This window comes from Maylandia zebra, linkage group LG23 (assembly GCF_041146795.1).
Source record: "Maylandia zebra isolate NMK-2024a linkage group LG23, Mzebra_GT3a, whole genome shotgun sequence".
NCBI lineage: Eukaryota > Metazoa > Chordata > Actinopteri > Cichliformes > Cichlidae > Maylandia > Maylandia zebra.
In genome coordinates, this window is record NC_135188.1 from 35,211,774 (window position 1) to 35,229,393 (window position 17,620).

At 38.9% G+C, this 17,620-nt stretch overlaps 1 protein-coding gene across 2 annotated transcripts; it reads right to left on the reverse strand.

Moving 5' to 3' along the window:
- Positions 1 to 2,281: 2,281 nt before the first annotated feature.
- Positions 2,282 to 13,001, reverse strand: clic5a (chloride intracellular channel 5a). Of its 2 annotated transcripts, none has more exons than XM_004552569.3 (6): positions 12,453 to 13,001; positions 6,561 to 6,670; positions 4,137 to 4,262; positions 3,950 to 4,056; positions 3,704 to 3,867; positions 2,282 to 3,610 (listed from the first exon to the last, which is right to left on the reverse strand). In XM_004552569.3, exons 1-6 carry the CDS (start codon positions 12,963 to 12,965, stop codon positions 3,446 to 3,448), a joined length of 1,185 nt encoding a protein of 394 aa, XP_004552626.1. In that variant the 5' UTR covers positions 12,966 to 13,001; the 3' UTR covers positions 2,282 to 3,445. The 2 variants fall into 2 exon arrangements, with proteins under 2 accessions (XP_004552626.1, XP_012774902.1); XM_012919448.5 differs by lacking the exon at positions 12,453 to 13,001 and adding an exon at positions 9,128 to 9,368 and having other exon boundaries at positions 2,286 to 3,610.
- Positions 13,002 to 17,620: the final 4,619 nt, after the last annotated feature.

The window sequence follows — 17,620 nt, forward strand, 5'->3', positions numbered from 1 at the left end:
CCCACTTGCAAGGCGAATAAGCGCTCAGGGGCCGTCCGCGTGTTACCAGTCCGCGGAAAAACGCACATAACCATAAAACTGTATCGCTACTATTAATACTGCTGCTAATAATAATACTACTGCTAATATACTAATAATACTTATACTAATACCATCACCACCGCTACTACTACTAATAATAATAGTAATAATAATAATTATTATTATTATATTACGTATAATACAGAGAAGGATCTATAGTGAACAAAATGTCAATACACATCAATGCTGCTTTTTATCTATCTTTTCTGATAGTGATTAGCACAACAGATGATCAGGCTTCAAAGAAACATGATATGATTTTATACCACAATTATCTTTTTTGTTTGTTTTTAATGACATTTATGACAGGTGGCAATTCCCTTTAAATGTGACTGTTTAACAGAAAGAAGACACCTATATTAAGACGGTCCCTAACTGCATGCTCCTTTGCTTTATATACGCTCTGTTACAGAGCAATAAAACTTTGTGTTTGCTGCCATCTGCTGGCTGGTAGAAGCCACAGACTGTTCATATCTGGACTGTAAAGCACTCAGTCATCATTACTGTCAATTGCTGCTCCTTCACGGTCCTTTTTGCACATCTGTCCTGCTGTTACATATACAGTGCATTTTTTTCATTCAACCGGGATCATACCTTCGAGCAGATACTGATATCAGAATTCAGGAAATTTAAATTTAAAAAATACTGCAATGCAAATAAATTACACTTTTCACTGACCCATGAAAACAGAGAATTTTGATCTAAAGTTTGCGAGAAAGCTGTATTCATCACCTCCAGAGATAGGCATTTTCAGCCTGAGTGGAAATAAAGTGGGTGGTTGTGCTGTCGTGGAATATGACGAAATGTATTTCCATAAACAAATCAGAGAAAACCTGTTTTGTGTTTTACTGGGAACGTCAGTGCTGTCAATTGTAACAGTTTCCAGTGAAAAACCACGAGCCCCAAGGTCAGCCTCTGAGAAAATAGATTTAATATTCAAATAAGCAAGACAGACTACACAGTGGCTTGCAATCATCAGAGAGAAGACAAATATAGTAGTTGATCATTTACAGACATATGAAGTTTAGGTTTTTTTCCCAGCAGCTCTACAGAGATGACATGAAAAATTCACATTCCTATCATATTCAAACATGCATAAATTACTGTACAGACATAGAGCCGAAGGCTGAGGTGACTTGATTCTCACTAAGGCACCCGTGATTAAATCCTCTACCATCAGTGTGCATAAAAGAACTAGCTAAATTTGGTTTATTTAGGTGGTTACTGTCATGTATGATCTTTTTATTACAGGCTGATTTCCCAGACTGAGAGCATTGTTGTTTGTTAATTAGAAAAAGAAAGTTATTGTTGAAAACAAGACTGTAACCTATTAAAAAAGGGCTACAGAGTAAGTATTTGCTGTAAACTACAGTGTGAGGCAATATAACAAGAAAACTATATTAACAAAAGAAAAACAAAGATTTGTAACTTTTTAAGAAAATCTGTCTTGTACTCTGTATATAACTGATCAAATAAATGGTTAATTGCCTTGTTAGAAAAAGGAAGGCCATCACAGCGCTGACGCTGCACCAGTAAAAGACAAACTGCTTTGGCTGAGACACGTTTTTAGCAGTGCTTTCCTCAAACACTCAGGAAAACTGGAAAACACAAAATCATATCAAAATCAACAGGGAAAAAAAAGAAACAAACAAACAGAACAGTTAGATTAACCAATATCCAAGACATTTATGACACTAAAAATATGATTTTAATTAGTAAGGAGATAATACTTTAGTAGAAATTGGGATAAACACATCTTAACCTCCTAACACTCACTGGCTGTTTGGGGATCTGTCGAGTGCAAATTTTTACAAAAATTTTTCCTACACTTTTGACACCTTGGTTTGAATGACTGTTAACATCAACTTTAGAGCATCGTTAGCTGAAGCAACATAGGCAATTATGCTAAATGTGTGTGTTGCTTAGGCAGCTATGCTGACAAATGTTGCATCTATGAGCAGGGGCGCCTCCAGAATTTTTTTTCCGTAGGGGTGGCCACTAAAAATATTGGGGTGGCACACCAAAAACCGAACTTACGTTTTGTTATGCTGTTGTCAAATATAGGTTACTTGAAAAATATTGTGCGGGGTGGGAGTCACAACAGGAAATACGAATGACAAATATTATATATGCCGGAATAAAAGTTAATGTTTCACCTTATTGTATTATTGTATGGTCTTCCTTTCTCTTGACACCACCGCCCCCCCCCCCCCCCCCCTTCTCAGTGGCCCCCTCTCGGAGGCGCCCCTGTCTATGAGCCTTGAAGAAAAAGCTAGCCAATTAGCAAATTAAGGCTAACTTGGCAAAAGTTAAAGCAAAAAACAACAAATACAACAGTTTCTTTATTTTTTTTATTATTCTATTATTATTATTTTATTATTATTTGTTTATTTACCCAAGAAAGGCTAAAAGAATGACCAATATATGCAGAGAATCTGACCCATGTAAACCATAAAAGAATACTGGGACGGTTTTGTGATTTAAAAGGTTTCCCAGCTGTGAAACTATCTGCCTATCGGTAGTTTTTAATATGTTTAATATGAAGTTGTAAAAATAAAATTGAGTATGCGAGGTGTCAGCTATTGCTACTTATTTAATTATTAGTGTTTATTAACACATAATGTTTCTAGAGGCTAATGATGTAATGTTGCTTGGTACAATACCACCACAAAACTATCTGTACAAAGCAAAGCAGTCCTTCCTTGCACTTGACTACGAATAGTAGGGTGTGTTATATTTGCATGACCTGTAAACAAAAAGGGATTTGTTTTTTTTCATTTGCGCTAAATTTAACGGAATGTTTTTTGTTTGTTTGTCTTTCTTTTTTAAATTTTTTTTCTGGCATTTGATTTTAATGCTACAGTTTTTTCCTACTTGTAAATTTTCGCTTTGATCATTGTGTTTGAATGTAGTGTGAACTACACTCCCCAGGCAATTTTACTTAGTTCACCTGCTGTCAGTTCATTAATCACCGATGACTGGACAGTTGTTGCTTAAGGCAGGGATTTACTATACTAAACACTGAGCTGCAAACTTCATACATTTTTCCTCATTGAATCTTTTTTGAAAAATGATTGTAATGTAATCATTATGAAACTATTTTCAGCCTCTTTAGTTTGCAAGCATCGTTTGATGCGTCAGACATCTGCTGCTACACAGTACCATTACAAACACTATTCATGATTTTTAGCACCTTCTCTGAAACATCACACCAGTGTGCTACAGTTAAACATATTTACTATATTACTATTACAAGTGACACACACTGTGCCAAAAGTGTATGTAATGGTTTTCAAAAAAAGAAGCGATTTATTAGAAATTTCTCAATAAAAGATAAAAAGGTTCTTGGGTGCTTGTGATGCATTCATTTCCCCAGCCTCCTGGCGACATCCTTATAGGCTAGCTCGATTTCCACATCAGCTGCACAGGTGTTGATGAATTCGTCCTGTTTGTAAGCATTTCCGAGGTACCGCCACAAACCTTTGAACTCTGACGGGATCTCATAGTTTCTGTATTTCTTTGCAACCACCTGTAAAAGCGCAAGTTATTTCGACACTGCTAAAAGCCAAAGTTAAATGATTAAAGTAGCTGAAGATAAAGAAACCACTCCGGCGGAGGCTACCTTAACGACATGAAGCTTTGGTAGAAGGTTGCAGTCAGCAAGTGTCAGTTCATTTCCGTCCAGGAACTTGCGGGTGGATTCTCCCTCATCTGCCTCATCAGGGAGAGGACTAATCAGGTACTCGTCCAGCTTAGCCAGGGCCTTGTTTAGATTGGCCTCTAAAGCTAAAACACACAGGAAGCATTACCATAGGATTTTAAAAGACGACAAACCCAATTACAGACATATTGGGTGCTGCATGCTCACCTCGATTTTTATCCGGTTTTGTGTTTTTGACAAAAGCTGAAAATCTGGCAAATATGTCATTTCCTGCTGTGTTGGATTCACGATTCTTTGCTGCAAGTTTGGGGTACCTGAAAAAGCAGCAGAACATTGTTTCGGGTTGTTACCTGGCCTATTTACCAATCTCTTTTTGTCTGTGTGTGAGACCTACTTCGGTGGAGCCAGCTTTCCCTCCAGGAATTCCTCTATTTTGTTGACATCAGAGTAAACTTCCCCTTCGAAAGTGAGGAAGGGCGGGTGTGTCCCAGGAGCCAGGTTGTGAAGATCAGCTGGTTTCCTGATTAGAGTGGAATCATTTTTACACCCTCTTCAATAAATATGTCAAATATGTAATAACACTGATAATGTAGTAATGAGGCTCTTAAAACTTAATTGCGACCCTCAGAGATTTTGTTTATTACCGTCATGTATATCTCAGAGCAGCACTTGGAGCCAGAGCGTAATTAAATAGACCTCTGAAAGCCATTTTTTAACTTTTGTCGATAAAAGAAAATGTTAATTAGGTTTGTGTAATACTGCAACAATATCAAACATTTTTTTTTTGTTTTTCTTATTTAACAATGTTTGTTTTATGGCTGTTTCGAGTCACAGAACTAGGAACTATTCTCAAAGACTGCTTAAAGAAATTCCAATAAAGCTTATAAAAGAATGTTAAAAAGATAGTCATACAATATACAATGTAATACATTTCGTAGTATGTTTACACGTTTCAATAAAACGCTACATCTAAGCTGTGTCCAAATTCAGAGGCTGCATCCTCCTTAGGACCCGGCTTTTGCGGTCTACGTGGGTCGGGTCCTCCGAAGGCCGTGTAGGCTGGAAGTGAGCAGCTGTGAAATGGGACGGTCTAGCCTTCAGATTTGCATCACCGCTGTCTCTGTGGAGTTTAATAAACTCAGCCGCCTGCTCCTTGCTATCTAAAATATAACAGGACACTGCCGTAAATTCTCGACCATCTCACACTTCTGTTTAATCAGTTTTTCTGTTTAACGTTTTTTCAGCTGTGTAGAAACTATAACTTTAATCTCAGCCAAACTGATTTACTCACAAACAAATAAAACACTGAAAAAAGCCAAACAATAACTGTTTAAGTTATCTAAGTGACTTAGGCTACGTCCACAGATACACGGATATTTTTGAAAACGGAGATTTTCCGTTTTCGTTTTAAAAAATAATCCCGTCCACACATAAAGGCAGAAATGAAGGAAAACGCTGCTATGAACATGCCAAAGCAGCAGGGGGCGCTAGATTCCTAACCGTGCAGAAATGTTGGCCAATCAGAAGTCTAGAAGCCTCGGTGGGAAAAAGTACAAAGCTGGGGCGTAGAAGCAGAACAGAGTCCTATGTGTGGAGGGACAGTAACTGTGTGTATATGTAAGCATTCAAACACTGCAGAGAGTACAATTAACAGTAACAGTATTGTAGAAATTCATTTCATCGAAACAATAACGTGGCGCACAGTGTGACGTCAAAAAAGGCGCACACCTTTGACGCTGCGTTTCTTCCGTTTTTCTCGTCCACACGTAAATGCAAAAACGGAGTTTTAGAAAATATCCACCCTGGCTGGCGTTTTTAGAAATCTCCGTTTTCAGTGACTGAAAACGCCGTTTACGTGTGGACGAAAGGTGCAAACGCATAGAAAAATCTGCGTTTTCAAAAATACCAGGGTACGTGTGGACGTAGCCTCAGTTTTCAGTGACCAAAAACGCCGTTTATGTCTGGACGAAAGGTGCAAACACATAGAAAAATCTGTGTTTTCAAACGTGTGGACGTAGCCTTATATATCATGTTTAACCTGAGTAACGAAAGACCGCAGGCGGTATGAAAACAATGTGCCTGGAGTCCGGTGTTCTTGCTGGCTAGCTATCGAGCTGGGAAACAAATGTCTCCGAAAACATCGGAGCACTTTTGGAAATATGTGATACCTTGATAAACCGAACAGATATTTGAAGTTTACGCAGCTACGTTCTCGCCTGAAAATATCGTAAAAGTTTATTTTGTGACTCAGAAAGAGTAATAAGAGTAAAACTAAGTATTGTTGGAAACTGGAATTGGCTGGGCCACGCTATGAATTCTGGGATAGGTTGGGCCACGAAGGATACACCCGACCTCTGCTTCAAATCTGGGAAGAAGGAGGACCATTTGGAAGAGTCTATGAATTTGGACACCCAAATCACCAATTGTTGTTGAATTGTGCTATATAAATAAACTTGCCTTGCCTTACTTTAACAAAGAGCAAAACAGACAGAATTCCTGTTCCTACAACTGTGCAGCTGAAAATACAGATCTAAACGTAATACTAATATTGTGACAAAGCTTTATTTGCATTACATTGTGTATCTATTAATTAATTAATTAATTTATTTATTTTTACAAGTAACGCAACCAAGAGAAGAATTTATATGAATTTTGGGGCTCAAATAAAAACAGGCACAAAAAACCCCAACCCAAACAACAAAAAACACCAGTTGAGATATTTTATATACTTTATAATATGTAAATGGCTTGATTGTGAACTGTAACTTGACAGCACAACACTGTGTTATCATTTAACACAATAACATTTAGTTATTACCTCTTTAGGTCAACAGTGGTGACGTTGAAGACAACACCTTTCAACCACAGGATCATGAAGAGGCGCTGGGAGAAAGGACAGTTTCCAATGCTCTCGCCATCACTCCCAGCCTGTAATATAGTTTAGAGCTGAGTACAAAACAGAATGTGCATTTGTAATACATAGAGATGAATGCTGACTTACTCTTCTTTTAATGCATGCAAGAATCCACTGACAGACACATTTACACACATACACTGATTCACACACTTGCACACAATGCATGCAGTCCCGATGAGCTATCAATTAATCAGCTCACTGGCACAGTGAAAGACAAAGAATCAGTGCTTTATAGTGTGAAGCGCGGGTTTTGCAGTTGGGCTTGTGTGTATATTATCGAAATAGAAAGTGTGTATGTTTGTGTACATGTGTTCTTCAGTGTGTGCGTGAATGCAAAGCTGCAACAGGACACTGTAACGAGACACCAGGTCTAACATGAATAATCCACGCTGCTTCCATTACATGCTTCACTGCCTGTTTGGACTTCTGGTCCCTACCTACTGCAGCAGTGTGTATTAAATCATACAACAGCGGTCACTGTCGAGCCGAGGAAACACTCATACTTCACCTAAAATATTTTTCAATCTTATTTTAAGACAAGAAAACCCATTTTAGCCAAAAATGTACTGTATAAAGCTTATAGTGTTTCAAGAATTTTCTCATTGCTGTTGCCATCCATTCAGGTACAGTACATAAGACACTGAAGCGCTGAATGTTACATAATATATACATTTTAATCAGTTGGAATGTGAAGAACCTGACTTATATGCCACTTAAATCATATTTTCATGTGATTTGTGGTAATTGGTAATTAAATGCTCACTGCATCTACTGTATACAGTAAGCTACCATTGTTTCCGATTCACTTCTCCAATCCAACCTCTTCTTCTATCAAAACCAGCAAGAAAGTAACAAAAAGCAGGATTCTCTTCCTGCCCTTGTTGATTGCTGCAGCTAGCAAAGGGAAAGTTCACTGACCAGTCTGTAGACTTGCCTAACTGTGACTTTAGTGGTAAATTTCTCAGCGGCTGCAGAGAACACTCACAGCCAGTTAGGGAATACTCTTTTTTTCCCCTCACGACTGGTGGTTGCCAGGTGGGTCTTTTTCAACTGATCCTTTAGCAGCACCACGACTGACAATAAAAATGATTAACGCCAAGTGGTCAATGGTCACAGTTCTGCAAAACCTCAATTTAAAAAAAAAAAAAAAAAAAAAAAAAAAAAAAAAAAAAAAAAATATATATATATATATATATATATATATATATATATATATATATATAAATAAAATTATTATTTTTTAAATCCACTAACAGTCTCAAAACAAGCTAAAAGTTAAACCAGATAGCTTAAAGTTTACTAGTTAGCCAGTCAGTTCATTTTAGCATAAAGACCAGAAATAAGGAAAACAGTTTGTCTGGATCTGTTAGAGACTCAGTTTGGATAGAGACTAATCAAACAAAATTAAGAAACAATGACACTCGGTTAATTCAAACAAATGAAATGAATATGTTAATTTGTGGACTCTAGAGATGATGAGAGATGTGCTAGCTTACATGGCTAGCTAATGTCTCCTTTTTTCTATTATTCTTAACTCGGCATATATGTTCAAGTGTTCACAAAAATAGAATAAAGGAATAAAAAACAGTAAAGTAACACAATGAAAACTACTTGAAAGGTTATACATTCATGTTATGGTCTCATTTCAGAAAGGAAATGAATGTTCTCTTTACAGATATGTCAGTAACTTGTAAAGTGGGAGGAATTTGCCTTAGAGTCATCTCATCATCACTAGTGATGACTCTTATTCTGAAGAATAGAAAAACAGACTTTTTGGAAAAAAAATACTAAAATATTTTTATTTCTGTTAGGTAGAATCAAATTCATGAACAGTTTAATAATTCATAATTTCCTTGACTGCTGATTGTGAGGACTGTAAAATGTAAATATTCTGATTGGTTACTTTTAGAGTTATGGTTAGGGTTTGTAGTCGTCAACAACTTTGATCTCAGTTGGTTAAAGGGTTTCTGGCTGAAAGTGTATTACTTAGTATACCTAGCAAGGATACATGTTATGCATTAGCGTATTACGCCACATGCCAACAGATATTGTGGCTTAACCTTCAGCTATTAAAAGCTGCTGCTCTCAATACTGAAAGGACCCCAGTAATAATTCAGTGGGAGAGAGCAAGAGAGAGATTGTTTGTGCACGTGGGTGTCAGGTTAACACACGGAAAATCAGCACGCTACAACAACAACAACATGGCATGCACACGCTTGAAGAAGCCGCTAACCCCCCACCTTACCAAACACTATTCCAAACACTCGCTATTTAGGTGATAATAATGTGTGCATACTGAACTTAAATGTTACTTGTCATACAAAAAACAAAAAACATTATCAACAGCATGCAAACAAATGTGCAGCAACATTAGATTCAGAAGTGAGACAAGAAATGATCGAATATTAGTTTGATGTTAGTCAAATGTTGATGTACTCACACCAAAATGCACACATTTAGACCCCCACCTTGACAAACAGCTCAATATCAGGGTCTTTGTCCTCCTCGGTGGCAGTATCCGTCATGGTCAAGAAAGACTGGCTTTGTTTGCGTGTTTTATTTCCACAGTGCAGTTGTATTTGTTTGTGTGTATATGTTAGTGAGCCAGCTCAGTTTTCAGCAGATTCTCCTCCGGGTCCATTCGGTAAAGTCAGCTCAGTCCCACAGCAGCTCTGTCAGAGTGTCAGCTGAGGATGAGTGACGAAGAGAGAGAGAGGGGAAGAAGGTGGAGGGGGTGGTGTGTGTGTTTGTAAGGGGCTCAGTTTTCTACCTGAGTTCTTAGCCGTGGGGGCGTGACATTGCTGAGCAAAAATAACCCCTCTGTGGAGGGGTGGGGGTGTTGGTGAAAGTACTAATACAGTAAGTAGGGAAAGAGCAGAGCAAGGGTGCCCTGGCCCCTCGCACCTCTTACAGTTTTGATGGACAACAGCTGGGTGATTCTGAATCACCACGAGTCATCGTTACCATCTCAGACTTGTGGTGACTCAGACATCACCACCCATAGGTCTCATGGTGTCTGTGTCAGCATGGCAGCAAGGTGATGTCAAACATTCAGAGAGCTTCTCACACAGTGCATGGTTTGTTTTGCACCCTATATCAGTGCTGTTCATCCCTGTGACCAAGATGTTTTAAAGGGGATCAGGAACAAGAAACATGATAACTAAATACAGTGTACAAAGTTGATGTAGAAAACATTAGGCATAATTGTATTTTTTGCCCTGTGATATAACCCTTTAATACAGATGATATTGCATTATAGTGGGACTGCACACAAGCTTAAACTTCTATTCCAGTTCAGTTCATTTATGTAGTGCCGAATGACAACACCAGTTGCATCAGTGCACTTTATATTGTAAGGTAAAGATCTTACCATAATAGAAAGAAAACCACAACAATCAGATGACTCCCCCCCCCCCCCCCCCCCCCCCCTGCTAAAACTCCATTTTAGCAGGAAGTCCAGGCCTCGAGGGCTGGTGTCCTGCAGGTTTTATCTGAGCAATCTGAGCAATGGGACTAGAAGGGAGGTGACCGAGAACCTGGTAATCATTTTGACAAAGCTCCAGGGTTTCTGGGTGGAGATAGGAGAAACTTTCTAGGAGGACAGCCATATCTGCTGGACTAATCAGGCCTGATGGCAGATGGTGAGACTTCTTGGTAAAAGGCACATGATAGCCCGCCTAGAGTTTGTCAAAAGACACCTAAAGGACTGTAATAGAAAAGACTGAACTCTTTGGACTAAATGCCAAAAGTCTTGTCTGGAGGAAACAAGGCACTGCTCATAACCTGGCCATTACCATCCCTAAAGTGAAGCATAGTGGTGCTATGGGGATATTTTTAGGCAGCAGTGTAAAATGAAAAACATACAAAAAAATTATTTCTCATTTGATATGTCTATAGAACTAAGAAGTGCAACCTGAATAACACCAGATGTATATTTTATCCAATTTAAGGCATTTTTACAATAATAGTTTTTGGCATATTTCAGATTTTATTTTCAAACTAAATTATTTTTACATTCAAAACTTTTGTCACACTAGTGTATCCTGTTTTGAACATTTTGCATAAGTGGCAACCCTGTAAGGAGTTGGTACTTATGCACTTTACACAAATAATAAAGTGTATACAATCATAATGTACAGCTGACAAAAGAAAGACAAATATGAGTGTATTTCTACACTAAGCATTACGTTCTTTACTATATGACTGGTCTCTCACAGAAAGTTTGTACATCATACAGGCTAATAAATCATTAAGGAAACACCCTCACACTATTCTGCCAAATGAGCATTTGTAATTAGTATGTAGAGTTTTCCAAACGACCTGTGGACATGTTCCAGGAGGTAAAGGATAAAGAGAACTCTATCTCGTTGTACTTCCACTGCTCTGTCAAAGCAATGATGTAGCCTTTAATATAGCTAATTACAGATGAGCATCTATATTATTATTATTGTTACTATTATCATTATTATTATTTCACAAGGGAGCTTCCCCTGTCAGGAAATCAAACATGTGGAGTCACTCACTGTGGTGACCCTTTGTGAATAAGGAAGCAACTGAAAATAGTTTCTTCTATTATTATTATTTTTATTATTAGTAGTATTAGTATGCTAAAGTCTGTAACCCAATAATTTCCAAAATAAAAAAGGAATAAATCATTTATCATGTTATCTTTATAAAGGTGCTCTTTAGAAATGAGTATCGAATGTTTAGCTTACTAGCTGTCAAATCATAGCAACTGATGCTAGCTAGTCAGGTTTAAGTGAATGTAGAGTATAGCAGTGTACACAGTAACCAGAGTTAGCTAGCTGTGTCTGTATATTAAATGTGTATAGCTATCTAGTGACTTAAGTTTGGTTCCCAAGATAACGCAAGGCTAATGTAAGTGCAAGGTAATTTAGACAGCACCTTATCAGACCTTAGAAGTTATTCAAACTGCTTTGCAGGCAAAAGATAAAAGATTATAAAACTGAATCTAACCAGAGGTACGTGTTTCAGATGTTTTAATTTAGAGGTTTTAGAATGAGTCTAAGAGAAAGTGGCATTAAACGGATGAGTTTAAATGAATCAGGATATTCACAATGAAAGAGTTCAGAGAACCTGGGATTAGTTTGCGGGCTCTTTGTTGTTGCCTGCAGCAGACTTTGGCCTCTCTAATTCTGCTGCAGTGGCCTCTGGGTTATATTGCTATGTGCTGCTTTAGTGTCAATGTGTAACATTTATGATCCCTGTGTACTTGAGTGATACTGGACTTTAGTGTGGAATGTGCTGATTGTGTAATAGCACATGTGTGGATTTAGAATGCTTATCGCTAATATAAGCTCGATAGACGAATGAACATGGACACACTCTCACTGTATACGTAACACACATGCACATACCACTCTTCACATGGTCATTTGACAGGGACCGTCCCCAACTATCCCGGCACTGACTCCGAACATTCCCGTCAGTTCAACTGAGCTTATATTTAGAATCAGAGTATCTCGCTCCAGCACACATCAACACATGTGCAGAGAAATGACTAAATAATATGGCCTATTAATAGAAGGACGTTTGTACTGAAGAGGCATAAGGTTCAAATGTGGCTTTATCACATTCCACATAAATTCACACACTATAGATAGTCACCGACCTTGTACACCACGATGATATGAACCTAATCATGACTGAAATTTATGGACGCTATAAGTTAGTTCAAAGAAAGAGAAGACGGCGTGTATGTATGTGTGTGCGTGTCCTGTAGAGCCACAATATATTTTACATTCATCTGATCTGAGCCTTTCTCTTTCCTACCTTAACAAAGAGTACGACCTTTGGTCCATCTTTGTCAGGCACTGGCTTCTCCTTAGCTGTTTCCTTCTCAGAGGCTGATGAAGATGATGATGAGGATGAGGATCTGCGTGATTTGTCCACCTCCATCTCCCAGTTTAACTCATTCAACGGCTCTACCTGTGTGTTCTCCTCTTCTTCCTCTTTTTCTACTTTTTCTTCCTCTACCTCCTCCTCCCCACTGGAACTCGCCAGCTCCACTTTCTCCTCTTCTTTCTCATGAGAAGAAGAAGAAGACGATGAGGAGGATGAGGAAGAGGACGTGCTCCCTCGCCTCCCCTCTGCGGGAGGCTCAGGCGCCGGGATCGAAGGAGGAGCTGGTATTCTTCTTGAGGCCACTTTGGTGTTTTCATACTCAGGAGTCAGATGCGAAAGATCTTCGTATGGGGCCTCGTAGGGCAATTCATATTCACCTGACGACTGGTCCCGGTAGGCCGGCTCTGGGTTCTCGTACACATTCCCCTCAGAAAGATCCATCCTGGTTGGAGAAATCAAACAGAGATGGTGGAGCGTGCCAAGGTGTAAAGCAGAGTGAGGGCAATCGCAACAGGGCCTATCTTATCAGAAGATGCCCAATCAGGACTTTGGACAGGGATGGCCGAAAGGCTGGGCCAAGGGGAACTGCAGTAAGTCAGTATACTGCATGTTATTACTGTCTTAGTGTCTATAAACACAATATGAGCATGTTTAAAAAATATATATGAGGGTCCATTCATTCCAAAATTATGTTCACACTGTCTATGTCAGCTGAACACATATCTAAAATGTACTTCAGATGCGGCAGAACTCTTTTGACAGATTGTAATTGTCCACGGTAATGTTGAGGTTATTATATTTTTTATGATTTGGAGAAAGCTAGGTAGGGAACGCAACAAGACATATAAACTAAAATTGCACAGAGAAATGTTTTGTCAGTTGGGTTATCAGCATGGACAATTTGTCATAATAGCTTTGTCACAACTGAAGCACAAGTCAAGGTTTAAAAGAACGTGTAGACACACATGGAAATCCAGCATATAAGAGAAAGAGCTTGTAGAATTCTAGAGAGCTTAGAAGTTAATATTTTGTATGACTGCCTGCCATAAATCAAAGTTGGCTAAAAATGTTTCACACTCTAAAGCACAACCCAACAAGTGACACAGTGCTGTTCAAAAACTGTATTAACACAAGGCTCTCTTAGTAAGGAGCAAAGACTTGATGCCGCGGTCAAACGCCATGGTTTTATCAGGACTCGGTTCAAGCAGCAATTCTGTCAGGAAAGGAGAGAAAGGTCAGTGGAAGCTAGAGCTATTATGAGGATGGAGTGTCTTAACTGGATTAAGTTCTTCCTTGATGTTTCTTGGGAAGCAATGGTGGGACAGGAATGGACTGACCAGGGCTCCACAGAGAGACCAGAGATCTTGATTACCATGTCGATCTGACAGACAGTTGTGTCTTGAGCTAGTCCTTGGTGAGGAGTGGCAACTGAGATGGCTCAAACATTGGGCAGACAATCCACTCATGGCCACCTGAAGGGAAAAACACTAGGAAGGCAACGAAGGAACCCTAAACCACCTCAAAACCATGGGACCAACTGTATTTTCGCAACACAACACGACCTCTGTTAGCGTTTATGTAATTTCCTTAAGTAGTCTTTAGGAATAACTCTAAATGCTTCTTGGAGGACATTCCAAGGCTCTTTTAAGGATGTTGTCTGCTTTTTCTTCTGTTCTCTGTCATGGTGATCTCATGCTGCTTAGGTAATGTTGAGTTCTGTGCTCCGGGGAGACCAATCCATGACCGATAGTGTCCCATTGTATGCTTTCTATCCTGATATGCTTTTACTATATTGGCAGTTTGCTCTGGATCATTTTCATGCCGAAAAGTCAAGCCAAGCGGTATCACATGATCCAACACTGTTGATCCTTTTCTGTATTCATAATTCCATCGATAGATCCTCAACAGTGCTGGTTAAAAAGGAGCCCGTAACCATAACAGAGCCTCCACTCTGTTTTATGGTGTGGATCACCATGATGCCAAAAATGGCTTCTTGGCAGCCACCCTTCTACTGAAGACCAGTGTTGGGACTAACGCGTTATTAAGTAACGCGTTACAGTAACTACGTTATTATTGTGGTAACGAGCACAGTAACTAGTTATTATGCCAAAACCGGGAACGCGTTACTCGTTACTGGGATTTAGATAGGCTCGTTATTCGTTACTTCGTGTTGTGGCTATCGCGGAGCTTCCACAGATTCAATAACATTAGCAAGTGGTGGAGGCCGGCAGGTGGATGAAGGAAAAGGGAGGCAAGAGGAGAGACCCGAAGCGGCCGCTGGTCCGAGAGTGTCAGGTGAACTGAACTTCAGGTAAGAAGTTATGACCTGCAGTCCATCTGGGTCAGATATGAACCAAGTTTAGGTGGAGTTTATTTTCGTTATGCTGACTTTTTCTACTGCGTGCTAGCTAGCATGACGGAGTTTCTATACAGCTGGGTGGGTGCTATGTTACTAATGTTGAACTTGATTTTGTTCATAAGGTTAATTATTAGAGTTTCCAACCGTCCTGTAAAAAACGGAATCGTCTGGTATTCAGAGAAAATATTACGCGTTTCGTATTTAGGTGAAAAGGAACAGTTTGTCCCGGACTTCAGCTACAATGAAAAAGGCACAAAGCTGGAGTTATTCTGTGTCTTTGCTGCACAGCTGCCTCTTCTTCTTTCATTCTCCCCCCTCCCTCTCCTGTATCTACTTCAATCATGAAACTGATCAATGATCAGCTGATCGGCTTTTCTCTCTTGTTTGTTTATCGCCCACTTTGCGCCAGAAAGAGGAAACCAGCGGATGTCGCGCTAAACAACAGCAGAATTTTTAAGCTTGATCAGCTGTTGTTAGAATTTATTTAATATTAATTTCTAGTATCAGCTGATGTTTGCTGGAGCCACAGCTGTAAAGCTGCTGGTCATGATATCGGTTTGAATATGTGATGAGAGGGAAACATGAAGATGAAACCAGGAGATGTCCTTACTGAATCATCAGAGCTGTGATGGAGAAACAGGTTTACCTTTTAGGTGACATGAATGAGTTGAAGGGAAGTTATGAACTGTTTCTGAGAGACAAATAACACCAGGATCCTTTTTCTAAGTAGCTGACAGCTGTTAACTGTGCAGGGGCGGATCTAGCAAAGTGTTGCCAGGGGACCATGTAGGGCATTAAAAGGGAAAGGGGGGCACAAAGAAATACTTTCTTATTCTCATTTAAAATGTCTCGCTTTTAAAAAAATAATTATCTGAGTCTTACAACAAACGATTGATAGATTGATACATATATACCATCAGAACAGTGTACATCACTGTCACAACAGCGTTTATTTTCATTCAAAGGCTTTATGATTTTTCCTATAATGGCGGCCGGTCTCTAGTCAAAATGCCCGGGACGATTTTTTTGTCCTTGTCCAGCCCTGTAAGCAGCTCATCTGCAGTCTGGTGTTACCTACATCTTCCTATTCAGAAGGCAGAATTTCCGAGTTCTGAGTACAATCGAAAGCACCACGACTGCAGTTTTTGTGTTGGATGTAAAAAGCGAGGATAGAATGGCTAGGATAGAATCAGGCGTGGGATTTCTCTCGTGGAAATGTGCACATTATTTTTTCCTTTCTATTGGTAGGTGGCACAGTGCACTTGTGGCAAGTAAGCAAGCTAGAAGACTGGCAATCTTGCTGGGTATCCAGTTACGGAAGCAACACATTAACAAGAGAATTCTGAGTTAAACCAAAGTTACTTTCCCTAGTAACTAGTTACTCTGAAAGTAACGAGTAACTTGAAGTAACTGAGTTACTTTTGATAGAAGTAACTAGTAATGTAACTAAGTTACTAATCTAAAGTAACACTGCTGAAGACATTTCTCATGTGGCTTCGGTGAAGAGTAACTAGGGCCAGATGCATTTGTTGGGTCTTAAGGATATGACTGTCAGATACTCATCATTTGCTGTAGATACATTTATAGATCCGCCACTTCTTCTTTTCTCATCCACTTAGTTTCCTTAAATTTCTTAAGGACACATTGCGCACTGGGCTGAGATAGGCCAAATTTTCAGCTTATGGATCACATTGGTGATGGAAAAAAATTGAATTTTATTTATTTTAAAATACTTTTTACCCAGCTGCTTAAAGCAAAAGTGTGTTTTAGATTTAATATCAAATAATATTTTAGGTGAAACCTGCAGGACAAAAAAGTAAACTGGATCCTATAAACTCTCATAATTTCACCTGTTAAATGAAAGATTACACTTTTTTTGGTTTAACTTTCAAACTCTCATCTCACTAAAACTGGTGTACAACCTACTTTTTTCCACTCTGATATGCACAAATTTGTGTATACAAATCTACACGGCTTTCTTTGTGGGTTTAACGGTCCAAACAGGGAATTTCCATCATCAGAAATGTCAAGGGAAATTCCAACGCACGGCTAAAATGTTACCTTGAGGGGCATCATGTTGGAAAATATTATCTCAGTTGTTTTTTTTTAACAGATTTACTAAAAACTGCATACAACTTGGGCCACTCTTCTTTTTGATCTGCAGGAAATTCTCTATTGTGACAACACCATGAACTTGTTTTACCATGTTACCTACTTATTCTGAAAAAAATAAAGTTCACAGTAATTTAGTGGTCAATATAATGTGTTCAGATTCATCTCATAAGTCATGACACACCACTCTTTCCTACATATATCCTTTATTTTTATTTTATTTATTTATTTATTTTTCTTGCCTGTCCCGTTCAGTACTTTAGCAATCAGAACTGTTGTCAGAAGGGAAGGAAAGATGCCCAACAGATTTATTTTTTAAGTGGAGAAATTATGGCAATGCCATATTGGTCCACTTGATTGATCTATATTATCATAAGCTGCCTTTAAAATATTGGTATCTGTGTTAGTATCTGCAATATTTGAAAGTGAATCGATACCAAAAATTGCAGCATTGCACGCCACTAAGCAGATGTTCCTCTTTAGCGATCCCTATAGGTAGTAGCCGAAAGAAGAGAAGATGTGTAATTTTTCCCTGGTCATGGCATCAATCGACCGGTACGTCAAGTTTGCTACAACAAAAGCAAATAGCGAAAGGTTTATTTCAAAATTAAAGCACTACATTTTA

Excerpts from the sequence above, each read along its gene's own strand:
- clic5a (XM_004552569.3), bottom strand. The coding sequence starts at position 12,965 with ATGGATCTTTCTGAGGGGAATGTGTACGAGAACCCAGAGCCGGCCTAC. Across the intron at positions 6,671-12,452 it reads AGGTCGTACTCTTTGTTAAG|GCTGGGAGTGATGGCGAGAG; the intron begins GTAGGAAAGAGA and ends ACTATATTACAG. Across the intron at positions 3,611-3,703 it reads CAAAGCTTCATGTCGTTAAG|GTGGTTGCAAAGAAATACAG; the intron begins GTAGCCTCCGCC and ends GCGCTTTTACAG.